Source organism: Lepidothrix coronata, unplaced genomic scaffold (assembly GCF_001604755.1).
Source record: "Lepidothrix coronata isolate B3197 unplaced genomic scaffold, Lepidothrix_coronata-1.0 Scaffold11, whole genome shotgun sequence".
Lineage (NCBI taxonomy): Eukaryota > Metazoa > Chordata > Aves > Passeriformes > Pipridae > Lepidothrix > Lepidothrix coronata.
This window is the reverse complement of record NW_016690191.1, coordinates 6658130-6674439: the sequence shown is the minus strand read 5'-3', so window position 1 is coordinate 6674439 and position 16310 is coordinate 6658130. Positions and strand designations below refer to the sequence as shown.

General features: G+C 42.5%; 1 protein-coding gene across 4 annotated transcripts; it reads right to left on the bottom strand.

Annotated features, from left to right (window-relative positions):
- Positions 1 to 33: 33 nt before the first annotated feature.
- On the bottom strand, positions 34 to 14878 carry LOC108492678 (lamin-L(III)-like). 4 transcript variants are annotated; one of them, XR_001873191.1, is made up of 13 exons: positions 14526 to 14878; positions 10291 to 10447; positions 9154 to 9279; positions 8075 to 8245; positions 7039 to 7164; positions 6699 to 6919; positions 5781 to 6006; positions 4847 to 4954; positions 3963 to 4079; positions 3759 to 3866; positions 3555 to 3625; positions 2222 to 2253; positions 34 to 1649 (listed from the first exon to the last, which is right to left on the bottom strand). XR_001873191.1 is itself a non-coding variant. In XM_017805265.1 (12 exons), the coding sequence occupies exons 1-11, from the start codon at positions 14876 to 14878 to the stop codon at positions 3584 to 3586; spliced, it is 1755 nt and encodes a 584-aa protein (XP_017660754.1). In that variant the 3' UTR covers positions 34 to 1649; positions 3555 to 3583. The 4 variants fall into 4 exon arrangements, 3 of the variants coding, with proteins under 3 accessions (XP_017660754.1, XP_017660756.1, XP_017660755.1); XM_017805265.1 differs by lacking the exon at positions 2222 to 2253; XM_017805267.1 differs by lacking the exons at positions 2222 to 2253; positions 14526 to 14878 and adding an exon at positions 10658 to 10792.
- Between the last annotated feature and the right edge of the window lie 1432 nt (positions 14879 to 16310).

Genomic DNA, 16310 nt, shown 5'->3' with positions numbered 1-16310 from the left:
CTTTTGAACCACTCAACTGAAATCAATGAATAAACAGACCTTTATTATTTAATTTGAAAATATTCAAATCCAAGACTTATATACATGACTTTTATATCCAAGACTTTTATATACATGAAAAATATCTTTAATAGTTAAAAAAGTTTTAAGAAATCAAGACAAATACAGCAATGTTATAGCAGCAGCTATTTCTATGGTTTCAGGTGGAACAAGAATTTGGATCTGCTACAATGCAAGTATTAAATCAACATCTGCTCTTGATGTCTCAAAACTAGAACTGTCAAATAATGTAAAAGCTTAAGTTAGCATAAGCACCTTAACACCTACATCCTAAAACACCAAGGTCTTGAGTTTGGAACTGAGTCCTTTGGCAAGAAAAAGACAGTCAAAACACTATTCCAGCATCTAGATAAATCTGCAGGCTCAGCTCCTCCCCTCCTGCTCTAAAGTAGAAGTGTACTTCCAGTGGCTCATCCAGGCCCTTCCTTTCCCCCTCAGGGCCAGCAGGTAAGTTCAGTGAAGAGAGGCAAGGAGTGACTGACTGCAGTGCCCCCAGAGGCTGAGTGCCTGGTTCTGAGCGTTACAGGACAGGCTTTTCATGGACCCAGAGCTATCAATGATAGCACACTGACCAGCAGTCAAGTATTCCCCCAACTGGCCCATTGGACATACCCCCAGTGCTGCAGACTGCAGGGAGTCAGTACATAAGCACTCTAAGAGCAGCTGTTTCAATGCATTTTTCACTACAGTTGGTGCTTTCTGGTTTTCCTGTTTGTTTTAGCATGTTTTTCTTTCTAGCCCCTTAGAAAGCTGTTGTTGGGACTATTCAAACAGTGCCAACAACACTAGTCACAGTACCTGCCCTGTTGGAATGAGATGCTTTTTCACATTTACAGGATACATTTTGTCCAAGTTAAGGTTGGCACAGCTATGCTGTGATATTCTGTGTCTAGGAATATACAATACTGAAACTGGGGGATTTCCAGGTGCTAGAATATAGAAACAGTACATGTATTACCAGGGACAAATATTTTTTACAACTTGCTTTTAATTTTGAAGTGTTTCACTCCAGCAAGTGCTGTAGAGCAGTTTTCATATATTTCTGCATGTTTCCTGAGCAGGAAACATTTCAGACACTCATAACTCTTCAGGACAATGTTTTAACTTGCTCAAGGGGCAAGCCAGGGTGTGATCTGTCCCATTTCCTACTCGGGCTTAAAAGAGAAATTACCTTTGGAGAAACACCATATGAGAATATTGAGGCAGCCTCATGTTCATTGTCAAGTATTTAACATCCTTCTAGAGCACATTTAGAAGCTTTGTAAACTGTGTACCCTCCTCTCTTTCAGCAGGTCATGGAAACCAGATCCCTGTATAAAAGTAAAAATAAGTTCAGATGGAGCTTGCATTCTACTGCTCTTTGTAACAGTGGATCCGAGGACAGGGTCCAGTATCAGAAGGTAGGAAGTTCCATCATGTTATAGACAATGTTTCTTACGAAGACATCAGGCGTGATGTGAATTCCACGTTTCAGATATTGCAGAAGATACCAAAACACATACAGTCTATGTCACTTGGCACTCAGAGATGTTTTCAGATGATTGTCTTTGTCCACATTACATGAGAGAACAGCTAGGATCCTCATTTTGCTGCAGCAAGAAAACATGAAGACATTAGCCTAATTAGCATGTGTACAAACTTCTTATTTCTTGCTGGTTACCTACTTGATCCTCATATAGCCATGTAGGGGTTTTAGTGTTCTGTAGATTTAGTTACTTAATAAAGCAAAGCAGATTTTCAAGAGAGGCAGTACCTGAACTGTACTAGATGGTTTGTGGGTGGGGAGAAAGACTACAAACTTGTAAGAATTTGAGGCCATGCAATACATGAGCCTGTGCCTTCCTTCATGAAAGGCTGTCAAGCTCACTACCTCAGTTCTCAAGCATCAGAACTTCACTGGCATGCAGATTCATGCTGCCCTAGTTAGGATGGTAAAAGCAGAAGCAAAAGGTATGGAAACCCTGCCTTCCTTTAAAGCACAGCATGCATTCTTCTCATCATTTTACTGCATGCAAGAAGTTAACTGTTGTTTACTAAGCTGCCACTTCAGTACCACCAATGCAGCAGAAGCACATAGGTACTAATGTCAAAAGTTTAACAGGAATTCAGCAGACAGGAAAGATATTAACATTTGATTGGAAGTATTAGAATTGATTATTACCATAAATGTCACACAACTGTATTGTAAAGTTGCTGATAAAACAGATTAGAGGTGTAAGGAAAAAAGTTACTTTTGCTTTCCATCATTGAATACCAAACAAGCCATATCAGTGAACTCAAAAAACCCCACCTTTTAAAATAAAAAGCAGCCGCCCTGGAGGAGAGGCACTACTCTGAATATGAAAAGAAGCTTGTTTTGGTAAGTCTCTTCATGACCCTAAAGCTTCCTTCAACCGTTTTGGTGTGTGCTGTGCATTAAGAGCCTAAAGGGCAGAACAGCATTATGGAACCTCTCTCAATAGCCTCATTAAACAGGGTATCACCATCTTCAGTGAGAGACTGAAAATATTACCAGAATGTGCATGCAAGTCAGGAGACTGCTAAATGTCCTTATGCCACATGGTATTGTAGTAAAATATCTACCCAAATTTTCTGTTTGAAAACATAAGAAAAAGAAACAAGCAGCAGGCAGTAACTGCTTGTTCTTGGGAACATTTTCTTCAGAAAGACAGCATGAAGGTGTTTTTGAGTTAGTTTTCAGACAGATACATTACAAAAATCTTTAGGAAATGGTGGTGGGAGCTTTAAGACTTATTGCACTAAGATGCAAATCCTCCTTTTAACTGTGTAGGATCAGTTTTAGGAAGAGCTGTGGTAGCTTAACGTGTCAGCAGGAGTGAGGTTTTAGCTGGGCACAACCTTGCACTTCAGGCCTTGAAGTCTGTACTAGCAAAGGGGACATGGTGCTATTTCAGGTCAAGACACAAACTAATTTGAGTCAAGAACAGTTATAATTGTTCAGTTATAACCAATTTAAAGCCCTCATATTAGTTGTTTTAGACAACTTCAGCAATTAAAGATAGCTCACTACTATCAGTGCAGACTTGTAATATGGTTGGTCAAGAGCCATTTGAAGGGGCTGTGGAGTCTTGCACAGGGCATTACAACATGTAAGTTTGTAGCCAGGATTTGTAAGTATATTCAACTTAAATTCACACTGAAGTTATCTTAAGAGCAAGTCAGGGACACTGGAGTGTCAGATAAGTCACTTATTCCCACAAAAATAGTGTTTGCATTCTGTTTGGGGGATAACAGCTTCAAAGTTCATAGTCAGATATTCAGATGAAAGAGACATTAAAGGTTGTACCTTTCAGTGTGTCAGTAATAAGATATTAAATATCTTAATGCATACTCAGCCAGAGAATAAGCAAAACATCAACTGCATTTCTGATGCAAAGCCATGCAAGCTACATCCTATGTGGGACAAGAGACTGCAGCACCACTAATGAAGCAAGTTTTCCATGAGATGACAAGCATGATTCTCACCATCTCACCTGCTTAAGGATGCTCACAGGAACCACTATCATGAAACCAAACAACATTTCTTTTTTCTTCTTCTTTTGGTCTGACATCAAGAAAAACATTAATAGTTGAAGGATATGAACTGTACTTGAAGAAGAATTTTGCTTTAGTGTGGAAAAGAAGTGGCCATTGAGTGACTCTGCTGATGGCATGCATTTGAACTTCAGGCAACTTACCTGAGATGCAAACTCCATTTCACTTCCAGTTATTTCTTCATAATCATCATCTTGCTCACTGCTTTCTTCTCCTCTAGGTACAAACATTATCTTCCTCTCTGCGAGTTCCTAGAATACAATTGAATTGCCACCAAGGATCCTCACGGATTAAGCACAAACAAATTTAGTATTAGGACAGTAGAAGCTATTTACTATTTCACTTACCTTACCATCATCTGTGATAAGTGTAACATCAATACTATCCCCAGTTCCCCAAGACCTCTGAGACTTCCAGACCAGATCACTTGGACCTGGGCTTACACCAGCAGCTGCACCCCAGATCTGCAATAGATTTAGAGTGAGCTTCTGAAGAATCTTTGTAGTTAGAGTAGGATTCAGTCTAATACACATAACTATCAAGTGCTGCAATACCAAAGATGTCCAGTAACAAACTGAATCACTGTGATCCCTGGTAAGTTAGTTCTTTCCAGGAATACCAAGAATGATGGTAAAGGTTTTTTTAACTGAAAACTGTAAAACACTTAGTGCAGAAAAGGCTGTTAACAGCTTCTACCTGCTGTAGAGGTAGCCCTGCTTGGCACGTGTAACATTTGAGTCAAGAGCCAAGTCACAGAGCCAAGCCATAGTCAGACATGCTCGGGGCAGCAACTTGTGTGTACAAGAGCCTCTCTCCTGGTCACTCACAGATCTCTTGAGCAAGCTCCTACACAGTTTGGAGTAGCAAGTGTAGAGTTTGGCTCTTTATCGCTATCTAAATGTACTTAAGAGTATGATTTTAGTGCTAATGTTTAGCTTAGTACAATACTATACTTAGGGAACCCTAAGAATATACTACAGTACAATGATTCTGTTCACAGTTAGAGCACATTCCAATCTGGGATGATCCAGGTTTCATGCAAGCTTTAAAGAAAATTTAATTGGCATTTCAGATCAAAATCAAGGATTTTCCCCCATCTCCCTCACTACATAAGAGCTTTAGTCCTTCAGGCACTTAAAGTATCAGTTTAGTTTTCCATATTACAGGAATCTCTATTGACATCTAACACAGGAACAGAGCTCTGAGAAAGTTTGACAAAACCACTACCTACTGTAACTACTTGGCCTGCCTGAAGAGTGAACTGCGAAGGAAACTTGTAAGTAACATCTGACACAGTTCCAATATGTCGTCTCAGCACCCATCCATGAAGTGGTTGATCCTGTGGGACAAGAAATTTCTCTCAGCACTGCAGACCAACACCATGTGATACAAATGCAAGGTTCTTTCCAGACTCATGGATCAGTTTTAATCCCACTCCTGTAGCATACAAGAATGTGAACAATTTTGAGGAAGCAGGCAAGTTTCCATTACAGCCTCCCTATGTCTTCTCCTTGTATTTTAGGATCCTCCTTAGTCCCATAAGTTAGGCCACACCTATTCTTGCCTTCCATTGAAGGGGGGGTTATGATGCTCTTTACCAGGGAGATTCTGATAAGGAAGTTTATCAGAACTGTGCCCACCTACCCAACTTGAGCCATATATATATAAAACACATAGTAACCTGTGAAGTTTTAAGGCATCTCAGGCTGAAGAGGCTAGACTACAAGCCACATGTTTTGAAGCTCTGATGATTATTTCTAATAGTTCTGGCTTTGCAAACTAAACTAGTCAATGAACTACCTAATTGGTCAGATAAACCCTCCACATGGATTAGATATCATCATCTTATTCAATCTTTTAGCTGGTTTAAGTATTTTTAAGCAATAAGAGACTGCCATGATCCAATTTACAAGGCACCCTATTTAGTTCATCGAGGATAAGCAGTACTTCTGATAGTGCTAGCCTGAATCTGATGACAAACAGCTGAAGGTGTTAGATTTCTGCATAATAGAACTCACTGCACCTCCACCCAAAAGCACCTCCCAGACAGCCCTGTGAACAGAACACCTGCAGTACCAAAGAAGTCAGTCTCTAGTCTGTCACTAAGCTACAAGTCATTCACAAACAGTCAGACTTGGCAATGAAGGCCATGAAAGCAGAAGTACCTCGTCAGAGTTGTTTTTAACCCTGACAAATTTCCCATCTGCATCGATCTCTTCAATGGATACATTTCCAGAAGCTGAGGCATGCTGAACAGTCTTAAATGCAGCAGCACACTCTCTCTTTTTGGATTCTTTCACTTTCCTTTTCTTCCCATGCAGAAACCTCCGTCCTTTACTTGTTGTTGGAGTTGCCATGCTGCGTGAAGATGGAGTGGGTGACAGCCTTAGCCTAGAGGAGAGTCAGATAACATTTACTTGACTGTCTGACACGCTTGATTTCTTCTCAGTCCTATCCTCCTACTATAACCAAGCCTAACAGCTTCCTCTATCCAAGCTTTCCATGAGGTCTTGAATATAAGATTTTATTTTTATTGGCGAGAGTAGCTAAGGCTTGTTAAGTCTGGAAGACAGCTCCAGCCCTGAAGTTCAGGGCAAGCTTATATTGATAAGAAAAGATTCCCAACTGCAGTAAGTATTCCTTTAAAGTCTCTACAGACACAGTCTTCAGTAAAAGTAATTTTAAGTTTTTGACCCTTCTTATTGAGAGTTCATGTCTGAATAGGCAAGTGAGATATCATGTCTGGATAGATGGGAGTTGATACAGTTTCTCAGTTTCATTCATGGAACTTGAGCACTGTCTTTGATATATCTTTAAGATGTAGCACAAAACTTTGAGGAAGTGGAGGAATGTCTAATGGACCTTTGAATTTTATCAGTTGGGTTTATCAAGCTACTTCATCTTACTACACCATGTGGGATATAAATACCATCTACAGAAGATTATGCTTCATTAACTAAGCTACTGCACTAATGACATACTTAATGTTTGTGTCTTATCTCCTCCACGTTCTGAAGGTGTACAGTTAGTATAGATGTCCTGAATGAAGTAAGTCCTCATATGAAGATCTTGTCATAGCCTACCTCTGTTCCTCTCCTTCCAGCATCTTTCTGTAGGCATTTATTTCCAAATCCAGAGCCAGTTTCACATCTAAGAGATGCTCATATTCTTCCAGCTGTTCTTGTGCCTGCCTCTGAGCTTGTGCCATTTCTTCCTCCTTTTCAGCCATATGCCTTCGATGGAGATCACGATCATAATCCAGCAAGTCCTGTAGCTCCTTTATTCTGCTCTCCAAAGCAACATTCTAAAATGAACAGAATGGAAAAAAAACCCCACAACTAAGGATTAGAGAGAAGAAGCCAATATTTTCGATTGAATATCTAAATTAAAATAATTCTAAGGTTATACAAATAAAGACAGCACCTGGCTTTGATACTGATTAACTTGAGATACCAGAGTATCAATTCTCTTCTTTGTTTCCAGCAGCTCCTCCCGAGCAGCACTGGCAGACTCACTATTTCTTCTTGCAGTTAGCTGGGCATTCTCCATCTGCAGATAAGTCACTGTTAGTTATCAGTTGCATATTACCATATATTTTAAATACAGAAGGAAACCTAAGTAATTTTCACCTGTTACATCTGGAAATAGTTTTGTTTTACTTAAATGTGCAGATATGAATGAAGTCCAGCTCAAAGGCTTTCACTGCTTTCCAAGGAGGCTTACACAAGTTTGACATTTATGTCAGAAAAAGTCAGCAATAATCAGGTAGTGAAAATGGCTGGATTAGGATATTTCAGTTAGAGATGCATTAAGTCTTTGTATAGACATTAAGTAAATTAATTCTCCAGAAGAACAATGGAGAATATATTTAGAAGCTGCTTGTCAGAGCATGGGGCTGCAGGGCATTGAGTGTGCATATCAAACTATTATTGCTCTTCCCCAAAAGGTCTGTTACTAAAGAGTTCCTGCATCATTATAAGCAGCATTGAATTGCTCTACAAATAGCTCAATCTTGAGATTTTCCAAGAAAGGATAAAGTGCTCCTACAAGAGGCACTCAGAATTTCCAGTCAAAACAGAAACAGAAGCATCCAAAGGAATTCACTGAATTGGCACATAAGTTAGAGTGTAGAAAAAGTTAGGCTTTATTCAAGACTGAAATTACTTAATACAAACATGACACACCTTGGTCCCAAATTTGTCAGAAGTCTCAAATATAATCAGCTATTCCTAGTCACTTCCCAAAGGGACAGTATTTATGCTTGAACCAGTTTGGTTTGGGACCAAAAGTTTGCAGAAATCCTAAATTTGACACTGCTTTGAAATTCCATAACTTATGCCAAGAAGCTCCACACTGAATGCAAGGGATCCATCGGATAAGCTGTTTATGCTAGCGTGACTTTAATTGTGTCAAGGTGCAGAGAACTTCAGCTGTTTTACTGTCATCTTTACAAACTCACCTTTGCACTGAATGTTCGCTCCAGCTCCTCTTTGTATCCTTGAATTTGTTCTTCATGTTGTCTTCTGATCTCCTGCAGAGCTTCTGAGAGCTTACTCTCAAATTCTCTCTGACGGCCAGATTCTACTTCTGCTACCCTGCTCTCATGGGCTCTTTTTGTCTCCTTGAGCTTCTAGAAGGAGAAGAAATTTTACAGAGACTAAACAAGCCAATACAGTTTGAGAATCGAAGTGTACCAGCTTCATGAGTCCTTCACTCCTGAAGCACATTTCTCATTGAGTACACAGTAATTCATCTTGATTCATATCTTAGATGTTCATCCATTAGGTCTGGCATGCCCACCTTGCTAGCTGCCTCACTATTGTTTTGCCATCTCACTGCCAACATTGCTCAAACTAATAAAAGTAATAATTCATATTTAATTGTAAGACTTAATTCTTTACACTAGATAGTTTATTTTACTTTGAACACATGCAGATACACTTCAGTTTCTTCAAGCACTGTTACTTCACCTATTCTTGTTTTATTCAAAAAGTCATGGCAGTTGGTTAGAGAAATTAGAATTCCATCGCTTAAACCACACACTTCAAGATTCCTACCAGCAAGAAGGAAGCTGGTTTACATTCACATGTTTCTTAGTTCTGTGTACTGACTTCTCTCACAAAGGTTACCAGACACCTTTAAGAAGTGTTAAGGAAGTTGGGAACACAAGTTGCTTATTAAAGCAGATTTAATTTCTTCGCTTATTTCAGGCTTCAAGCAAACATCTGGAATAATTTAACAGTAACTGTAATATATGCACTTTCACTTACACAAAATAGTATACTGGGATTGTAGTTCAGAAGAGCAGCCTGAGAAAATTCTCTCATATTCCAAATATCTATTGGTACTATCCCAGTTAACATGAGGTTGTGTACTTCCTTGAAGTCTTCCTAGTTAGGTGGATTCAATTAGGTGATGGGCTGCCATAGGTTGGCTCAGCTAGTTACCTTTTTAAGCATTAAGCCCATCTTAACCTTACTTTTAAGTGCATCTATGTATACCTAAAAAAAAATTGCTGGTTTATAAGCTAAAACATACATCTTCATGAAGGCGCTTCTGGAACGTCATTTCTTCCTGCAAAGTTTTCATATGATTTTCTAGGTCCACCCTCCTCAACATTTCACTGTGGAGATGCTTTGTAGTATCTTCCAGTGACAGATTCAGCTAGAAAGGACAGACAACAGGGTTATCAAAATTAAGAGGTCATGTTTTCAAATTAAGGCAGCCAATTTGTTACAGATCATTCAACTTCACTCCCACAGCAACCAAAACACGCTGCTTGAGTGAAGTGGGTTATTCTGTTTAAGTTCTTATTTCAGTAGGATCCAGAATATTACCAACAGATAGAATCCTATTTAATTTTTATGTAGACCAGATTTCCCACAAGGCAAATGTAGAGCAGCCCTTAATGCCACCAGCTAAGTTTGACTCCTCAAAATAGACTTCTAATCAATTGTACCATCCATATACATTCCTCCCCTTTTACAACAGCAGATATTTAGAACTTCTTCCTAACTCGTGATATAATTTCTTTGACACTTAATGGAGTAAAATCCTCCAGATATAGCCTACCTACATTGACATGCTATTATACACTTCCAGTGTTGGAGTATGTTGCTTTAATGATACAATGCTGTTTGTTTTGTTGGGTTTTTTAAAGTTTTCATCCTTACAAATTTGAAATTAGCTTATTCAATGAACACATTAAAGCATGAAGATACTAAAGCTATGCTCTTATAAGTGCATTGGTAGAGTAGCAACTCGAGCAGAGTTCATTTTAGTTCCACAAAAGCCTACAAAAAAGAGTAGTCAGAATTTATTCTACCTAGATTTTAAGCATAGGGAAGCAGAGTTCCTCAAGGGCTCCCTTCCTTGACATGTTACAGAATTCTACAGGGATTATAGCAGTATTACAAATTTCAACTTGTTTTGACCTTAGAACAAGAAACATTACATACTGTGGTCATGGAATTTAAAGTGCATGCAACAGGTGGAAGTTTTAAGGAACTATCAGTAGCAATTGCTTTCAGCAAGATTGTGGAAATCTTTTTGCCTACTCTTCACTGCCATAGTTAATGGGCTTTCCCTGCTTTTAGATATCAAAAAGTAATTGGGGAAAACCAAGCAAAAACTGCAGGATAGCAGCAAAGTTTAAATTCCAAGAGCAAGTCTTACTGTGAGTACTTCCTCCTTTAATTCACGGAGCTCACTCTCCAGAGTGCGGTTCTCGCTCAGGGCTGTGGCTAAGTCAGCTTCCTTCGCGATCAGCTGGGCATCGAGGTCTCTCAGACGAGCCTGGGCCAGGTTCAAATCACTTTCTTTTTTGGAATTCCTGCAAGTGAAAGTTTTATACTGGTAAGTTGCAGCTGGCGAGGAAGGGTTTGTTTTCAATGTGTTTCAACGTGTTTGCCTTCAGAGGGGTCTGTGGTGAAACAGAGGGGAGGTTAATCGTGCTCGCGGTGAGAGCACAGGGTGAGCAGTAAAACAAACCGGACAGGCCCCTCGGACAAGCATCATTTGTTTAACCGGCAAGATTCCTGACCCATTTTCCAGCTCGTTCTGTGCGAATCCTATGCGGAAGCCAGCTATTTTCCACGGCATTCCCAACGGGAAAGGGAAGGGACAGCACAGGCCTCCAGCTCCACAGGGAGGGATGGTCACACTCCGTGACCGAGCCTTCACGGACAACCCCCGCAGCAAGGGCCGCCACCAGCCCGCCGGGAAGGCGCCTCACGGCACCGGCGGCTCCGCGGGGGCTGAGGCGGCCGGGCCGGTCACACACGGGGCAAAGCGCCCCCTCCTCCGCGGGCTGTGGCTGCCGGGGGTGCCGCTCCTCCTCCCCGCAGCACAGAGGGAGCTTTGTCCCCCGGAGGCCACCGGCCAGCCCTGGGAGCTGCCCCGCGGCCCCGCTGGAGCTTTGCCTCCTGCAGCCCCTCAGCGAGGCCCGACAGCCGCCCTCCCTCACAGCACCCCTGCAAGGGACTGCCCTCCCTCGGGAAGGGACACGCACTCCTCCCTCCACCGTGGAGATGCAAGGGAAGAGCAACTTTGCCTTGGGAAGAGGCATCTCCAGACCAACGCCCAGGCACTGCACCTCGGGTACCGCCTGCACGGCCAACACGGTTATGTTGCCAGTTTTACTTGGCACCACTGCGGCAAAGTGCTGGGCCCACAGTGAGTTCTGTCAAAGAACACAGTGATAACTCCCCACACTACTCCAACTTTTAAAATCCTTTGCAGTTGTCCTGCCCACTATCCAGAGTCTTGAGTTCCTGCTCAAAACTGAGACTTGAGCTTGCAAAGAGTAAAGGCCTCAATCTGTTTTGGTAAAATCTCTTCTGCCAAGTGGCAAAGTTGCATTAGTTCATACAATGAGTTTTCCAGTGGATAACAGAGCAGAGTTGGAGAGAGTCCAAAGCAATTCTGCAGGATTGATCAGCTCTAGAAAGCCTGGACTGCAAGGAAAGATTGGAAAAAACTTGGGGTTGTTTAGTCTAGAGAACAGAAAAGTGACAGGAGACAGAACAGCCTTTACATACATGAAGGGAATCTATTTTCCATGTCTGTTGTAGAACAGACGGGAAGCTGCAGGCTTAAATTGCAGGAAGGAATATTCAGGTTAGATGTTAGGGGGAGGAAACTAACAGTAGTTCAACATGGAAGCACATTGCTTGGGGGGGATATTCTGGAATCTCCATCATCTGGAATTTAAAATGAGAGTTACACAAAATCTGCTAGAAGGGATGCACGTATGGCTGCTTCCAACACAGGCCCGGGGCATCTGGTTACATCAGGTTCTTGTTCAAGGCCTTTTTTAGCCCTGCTCTACAGAGACCTTTGTTGACTGTGCTTTGCTAGCAGAGATTATTTAGTCTTTACTCAGACTCTAGGAGGAAAGTAGCTCTACTAACTATGAAAAACAGATAATGTGTTATAGTTTTAGTATCTACAGGTTTCTTTCTTTTCTAGGGATTCACCTTCCTTTTGGGTCTCTCCTACCACTTACTGTATTATATATACACTGATATTAAGTATATCAGTAACACTACATAGTAATAATATTGACTGTTTCATCCTACAATAATATAAATTTCATTCTGCAATCAAAGTGTTTGCAAAACTGAAATTCCATTACTATCTGTGTTTTAGCAGTCCACTTTCCCAGAGTAAGCCTCTGACAGCCAGGCTGAGGTTTCCTAGATTCTTTCCTGACAAATATTTTCAAAGAAACCTAGACTGAGTCATTTCATCTTTAAGAACAATAATTTAAAGAGTCTGACTTTGACAAGAGCTTTTATTACCCTTTTAAACCAAGTTTAGGGTTCTGAACACCACTTTATACCATCATGCAGAAAGCAGAGACAGTTACAGTACTCTGCACCATTCCATATACCAACCATTCTAGAACTGTGAGTTACTGACTATCAATTACAAGCAAAAACTTTGAGGCACTGCCAATCACATTCTCTGTAAGTCAGGATGTCACATATGCTTGATCTGAAGAATTTAAATAATTTTACCAGAATATTTCAGGTATGTGTTCAGACTCCAGTTTGTCAAGACCAGAGGACATCAACAGCATGTACAGAATTCATTCTTATGGCCTCAGCTGCTACTCCATGTGTGTCAGTTCAGCAGTAAAATGGACATCTATACTCCCTGATGCAGAAAGGAACTGGTCTTGTCTCTCTCTGCTGTGTTACTGTAGTTGCTCTGACCTTCCTCAGGCTCTGAATTCAACCAACTGATATGCTTATCTACAACTCCTCCTCCCCAAACATCCTTGGCCTACTTCCAGTCACCACTGTAAGTAGTAAGAAAAAAACTGAAATGCAGTAAGTCATCATAAACTTTGAGTCTCTCAACTTGTCATTAGTCAGAGCCAATAGTTAATGCTGTTGGGAAATTATCTGGTGACATTCCATACCATAAGAGTTAAATAGCCACCAGGTTATTTAAAGGGTGTATATATTAAGGGCACGATACCCTCAAAGTTTGTTCCAAGTCATCTGAGACATTTGCAGTTAGGCAGCCCAGATACAACACACATTAATATTAGGACTTCAGTCTAGTCCTTTCAGAAACCAGTATGTACTGGATATCATTTCCCATGGGATGTAAATTTAACCACTTCTAAGACCTAGTTGAAGTAAAGAAAAAACAACAGTCTAGAGGACTGCATACCTGCCAAGTCTAAAGCTTTATAAACAAAGCCAAAGTTATACAAACACAAAGAGCAGCAGAAAAGTTTTAGAACAGCCATTACCCCTCTCCTCACTGTCCAGTCAAGAGGCTGGTTAGATTTATGAAACAGATCTGTGAGCCAAAACCCAGCATGACTGAGACAAGCCCAACAACAACTATGCAGATGAAAACAGAAGCTTAGAGTAAAAACACATTTTATTCCCAAGCAGAACAGCTACTGAGCCTATGAGGGGGCAGTACTTGCTCCATATAGGCATTAAAAGAAGAAGCTAGTGCCTAAGTTTGCTATGATTACATGTTTATAACAAGATATTGGAGGCTTGTGGACACCCAAATTATTACAAGTCTGTAGGTGATTTAGGGGTACAATGGGTCATTAAAGTAACTAGTATGCTGTATATATCCATAAAGGAAGCTTGTTGGGATTGGACACTTGTTTCCTCCCCTTCACTACACTCCTCTTCCTTCCTTCAAGAGGGTGTGATTGCACTTACATTGGGCCACTCCTTTGTTCCAGGCTAGGCAAGACTAGACAACAAGATGATTCCAGGCTCAGGATACACATCTTACAAGAAAGTCCAGCTGAAACAGCAGGCAGCTTGTCCCAGTACCATGTAAATCCAGACCCAAAAGCCACTAGGAAAACTCCTATGAAGTACCAACCTGGACCAGGTAAGCCATAGTGCTCCCAGGACTGCCTTCTCTGGACAATGCCTGAGCAAAACAACTGCAGAGATGTGCACTAACTCCATACAAACACTCCTTCCACTGCTTCCATAGCTTTCTAGATACTTTCCAGCATCTTGAGCATTTGTAAACACAGGTGTGGTGCCAAACCCATGCAGCTTTGCATTCATACCCTATAAGAGCACTCAGCACCCCAAATTTTGACAGAGCCCCATGCCCATCCCAGGTGCCACGCCAACCCATAACACCACCAGAGGAGGCACTCCCAGTAGTGTCCCTACAGCTCACCTTCAGAACAGGAATCCAGATGTCTCCTAACCCAAGATACTCCAACCCCAGAGAGCCTTTAGGGTGCCACCCCTGCACGACCCATACACCCAACATCCCTGTGCACTCCCCCTACAACACACAGCTCTTGCCAGCAGCATCCCCTTCCCCTCATCCCGCAGGAGCCCCAAAGGGCCGGCTCTCTGGGGTGTCCCCAGGCAGGGAGGCCTGCTCGGGGCCGGGGCACCGACCGGGCGTGCAGCTGCCGGTGATCCTCGCCGATCTTGCCCAGCTCCACCTGCAGCGTGGCCCGCTCGATGGCGATGTCGTCCAGCGCCCGGCGGGCGTCGGCCAGCTCCGCCTGGTAGTGCAGCCGCAGGCAGTCCAGCTCCCGGTCGGTGCCCGCCTCCTGCTCGCTCAGTCGCAGCTGCAGCGCCGAGTTGTCGGCCTCCAGCGCCCGCACCCGCTCGATGTAGGCGGCCAGGCGGTCATTGAGCTGCTGCAGCTCCTCCTTCTCCTGCAGCCGGCTCAGCCGCGCCGGGCTCAGCGGCGTCTCCGCGGCGCGGCCGCTCCTGGCCGGCGTGGGGGGGAACTCCGTGGCCATGGCAGCTCCTGCCCCGGCCCCGCCGCCGCCGGGACCGCCCCGCGCAGGACACCCAGCGCCCGCCGCCGCCCCGGTATAAATAGCCGCCAAATAGCCGGCAGCTGCCGCCGGCCCGCGGAGAGGGTGGGCAGCTTAAAGGGCTCGGGCTGTGCCCCGCGGCCGCCCAGACGATCAGGATCTCCTGTAGAAAACAGACTTTTTTCTTTTCTTTTTTTTTTTTTTTTCTCCTTCTCTTCCCTGCTTTATCTTTCACACGTGCCTTGCTGCATCTCATCAGTCCAATGGTGCTGCCCGGAGAGGGCGGAGGAAGGAAAAGCCTACCGCAGCCCAGCGTTCTCACAGACTTGTGCAAGTGGTCGGGGTGAAAACAAAATCGCAGGTTTAGGAAGATGCATGACAGCTGCAGTGATGCTCATACTCCAGCATGATGCTGCGTCAGTGCTCTGCCTGTTCTATCTGTTTTGTTTTTTCAAACTGTTCAGCTGATGAAAATAACCTTTTTGTTCTGCTCTTGGTGATCATTTTTAGCTTTCCTGTCAGCCATCCCAGTGTGATAGAACAGAGGTGGAAGGAGGACCTGCGTGAAGACAACTGTGTGAAGCAGTCTGCAAAGCCTTACACTAATTACATTTTATGAAAATCAGCGTTCAGTACTGATTGCTTCAACAATCAGGTTGCTTCAGCACTTCTTTAGTAAGTGATATGTACAGTGATAGTTGTCACTTTCCTCCAGTAGCTAATTAATTTATGCTTGTTCACTTACGTTTTGGAGAGCAGATGCTGTAAAGATCTCATTCAGTATGAGCACCAAAATCTCTGAACATCACTCTAACTGTTAATTATTATGTTTGTTGTGGCAGTTACAAGAATGTCACTTGAGACCTTAGCTTAGGTTAATGTTATTTCCTACATGTAAAAATGACCTTGACATCCTCTTGGAGCTCTTTAAACGTAAAGATAGGTTTTATGAAGGTTGTAGGCATAAAATCAAGCTTCACTTTATAGGTGGGCAGGCAGGTAATATTGGAGACCAACATAGCTGGGCCCAAGGCTGTAGCTGGGCATTTTAGAATAAGGTGATGTATGCCCCTGGATACAAAGTTACAAAGGACATAAGGACAACGAAGGAGGTATGAATGCTCACCAGGGGTTATTCTTCAGATCATCTTTACACATTTGTGTAAAAAGCAAAACATAATTTCAAGATTCTAAAGCTACGTGCAGCACAGTAATGACACACAGCCAGACTGAGCTCCTCTGGTTCTCGTCCTAGCAACACCACCAGGAAATTCTTTTCTGCAGAGTAGTTCCAGTGTTTTATTTTGATGTAATGAGTACTTTTTTGTCCTTTATTGCCAATAGAAAGCTCAATTCAAGAAAAATAAAAACTATGATTTAAATCTGAACATGTAGCCCTAAGACCAAGATGCAC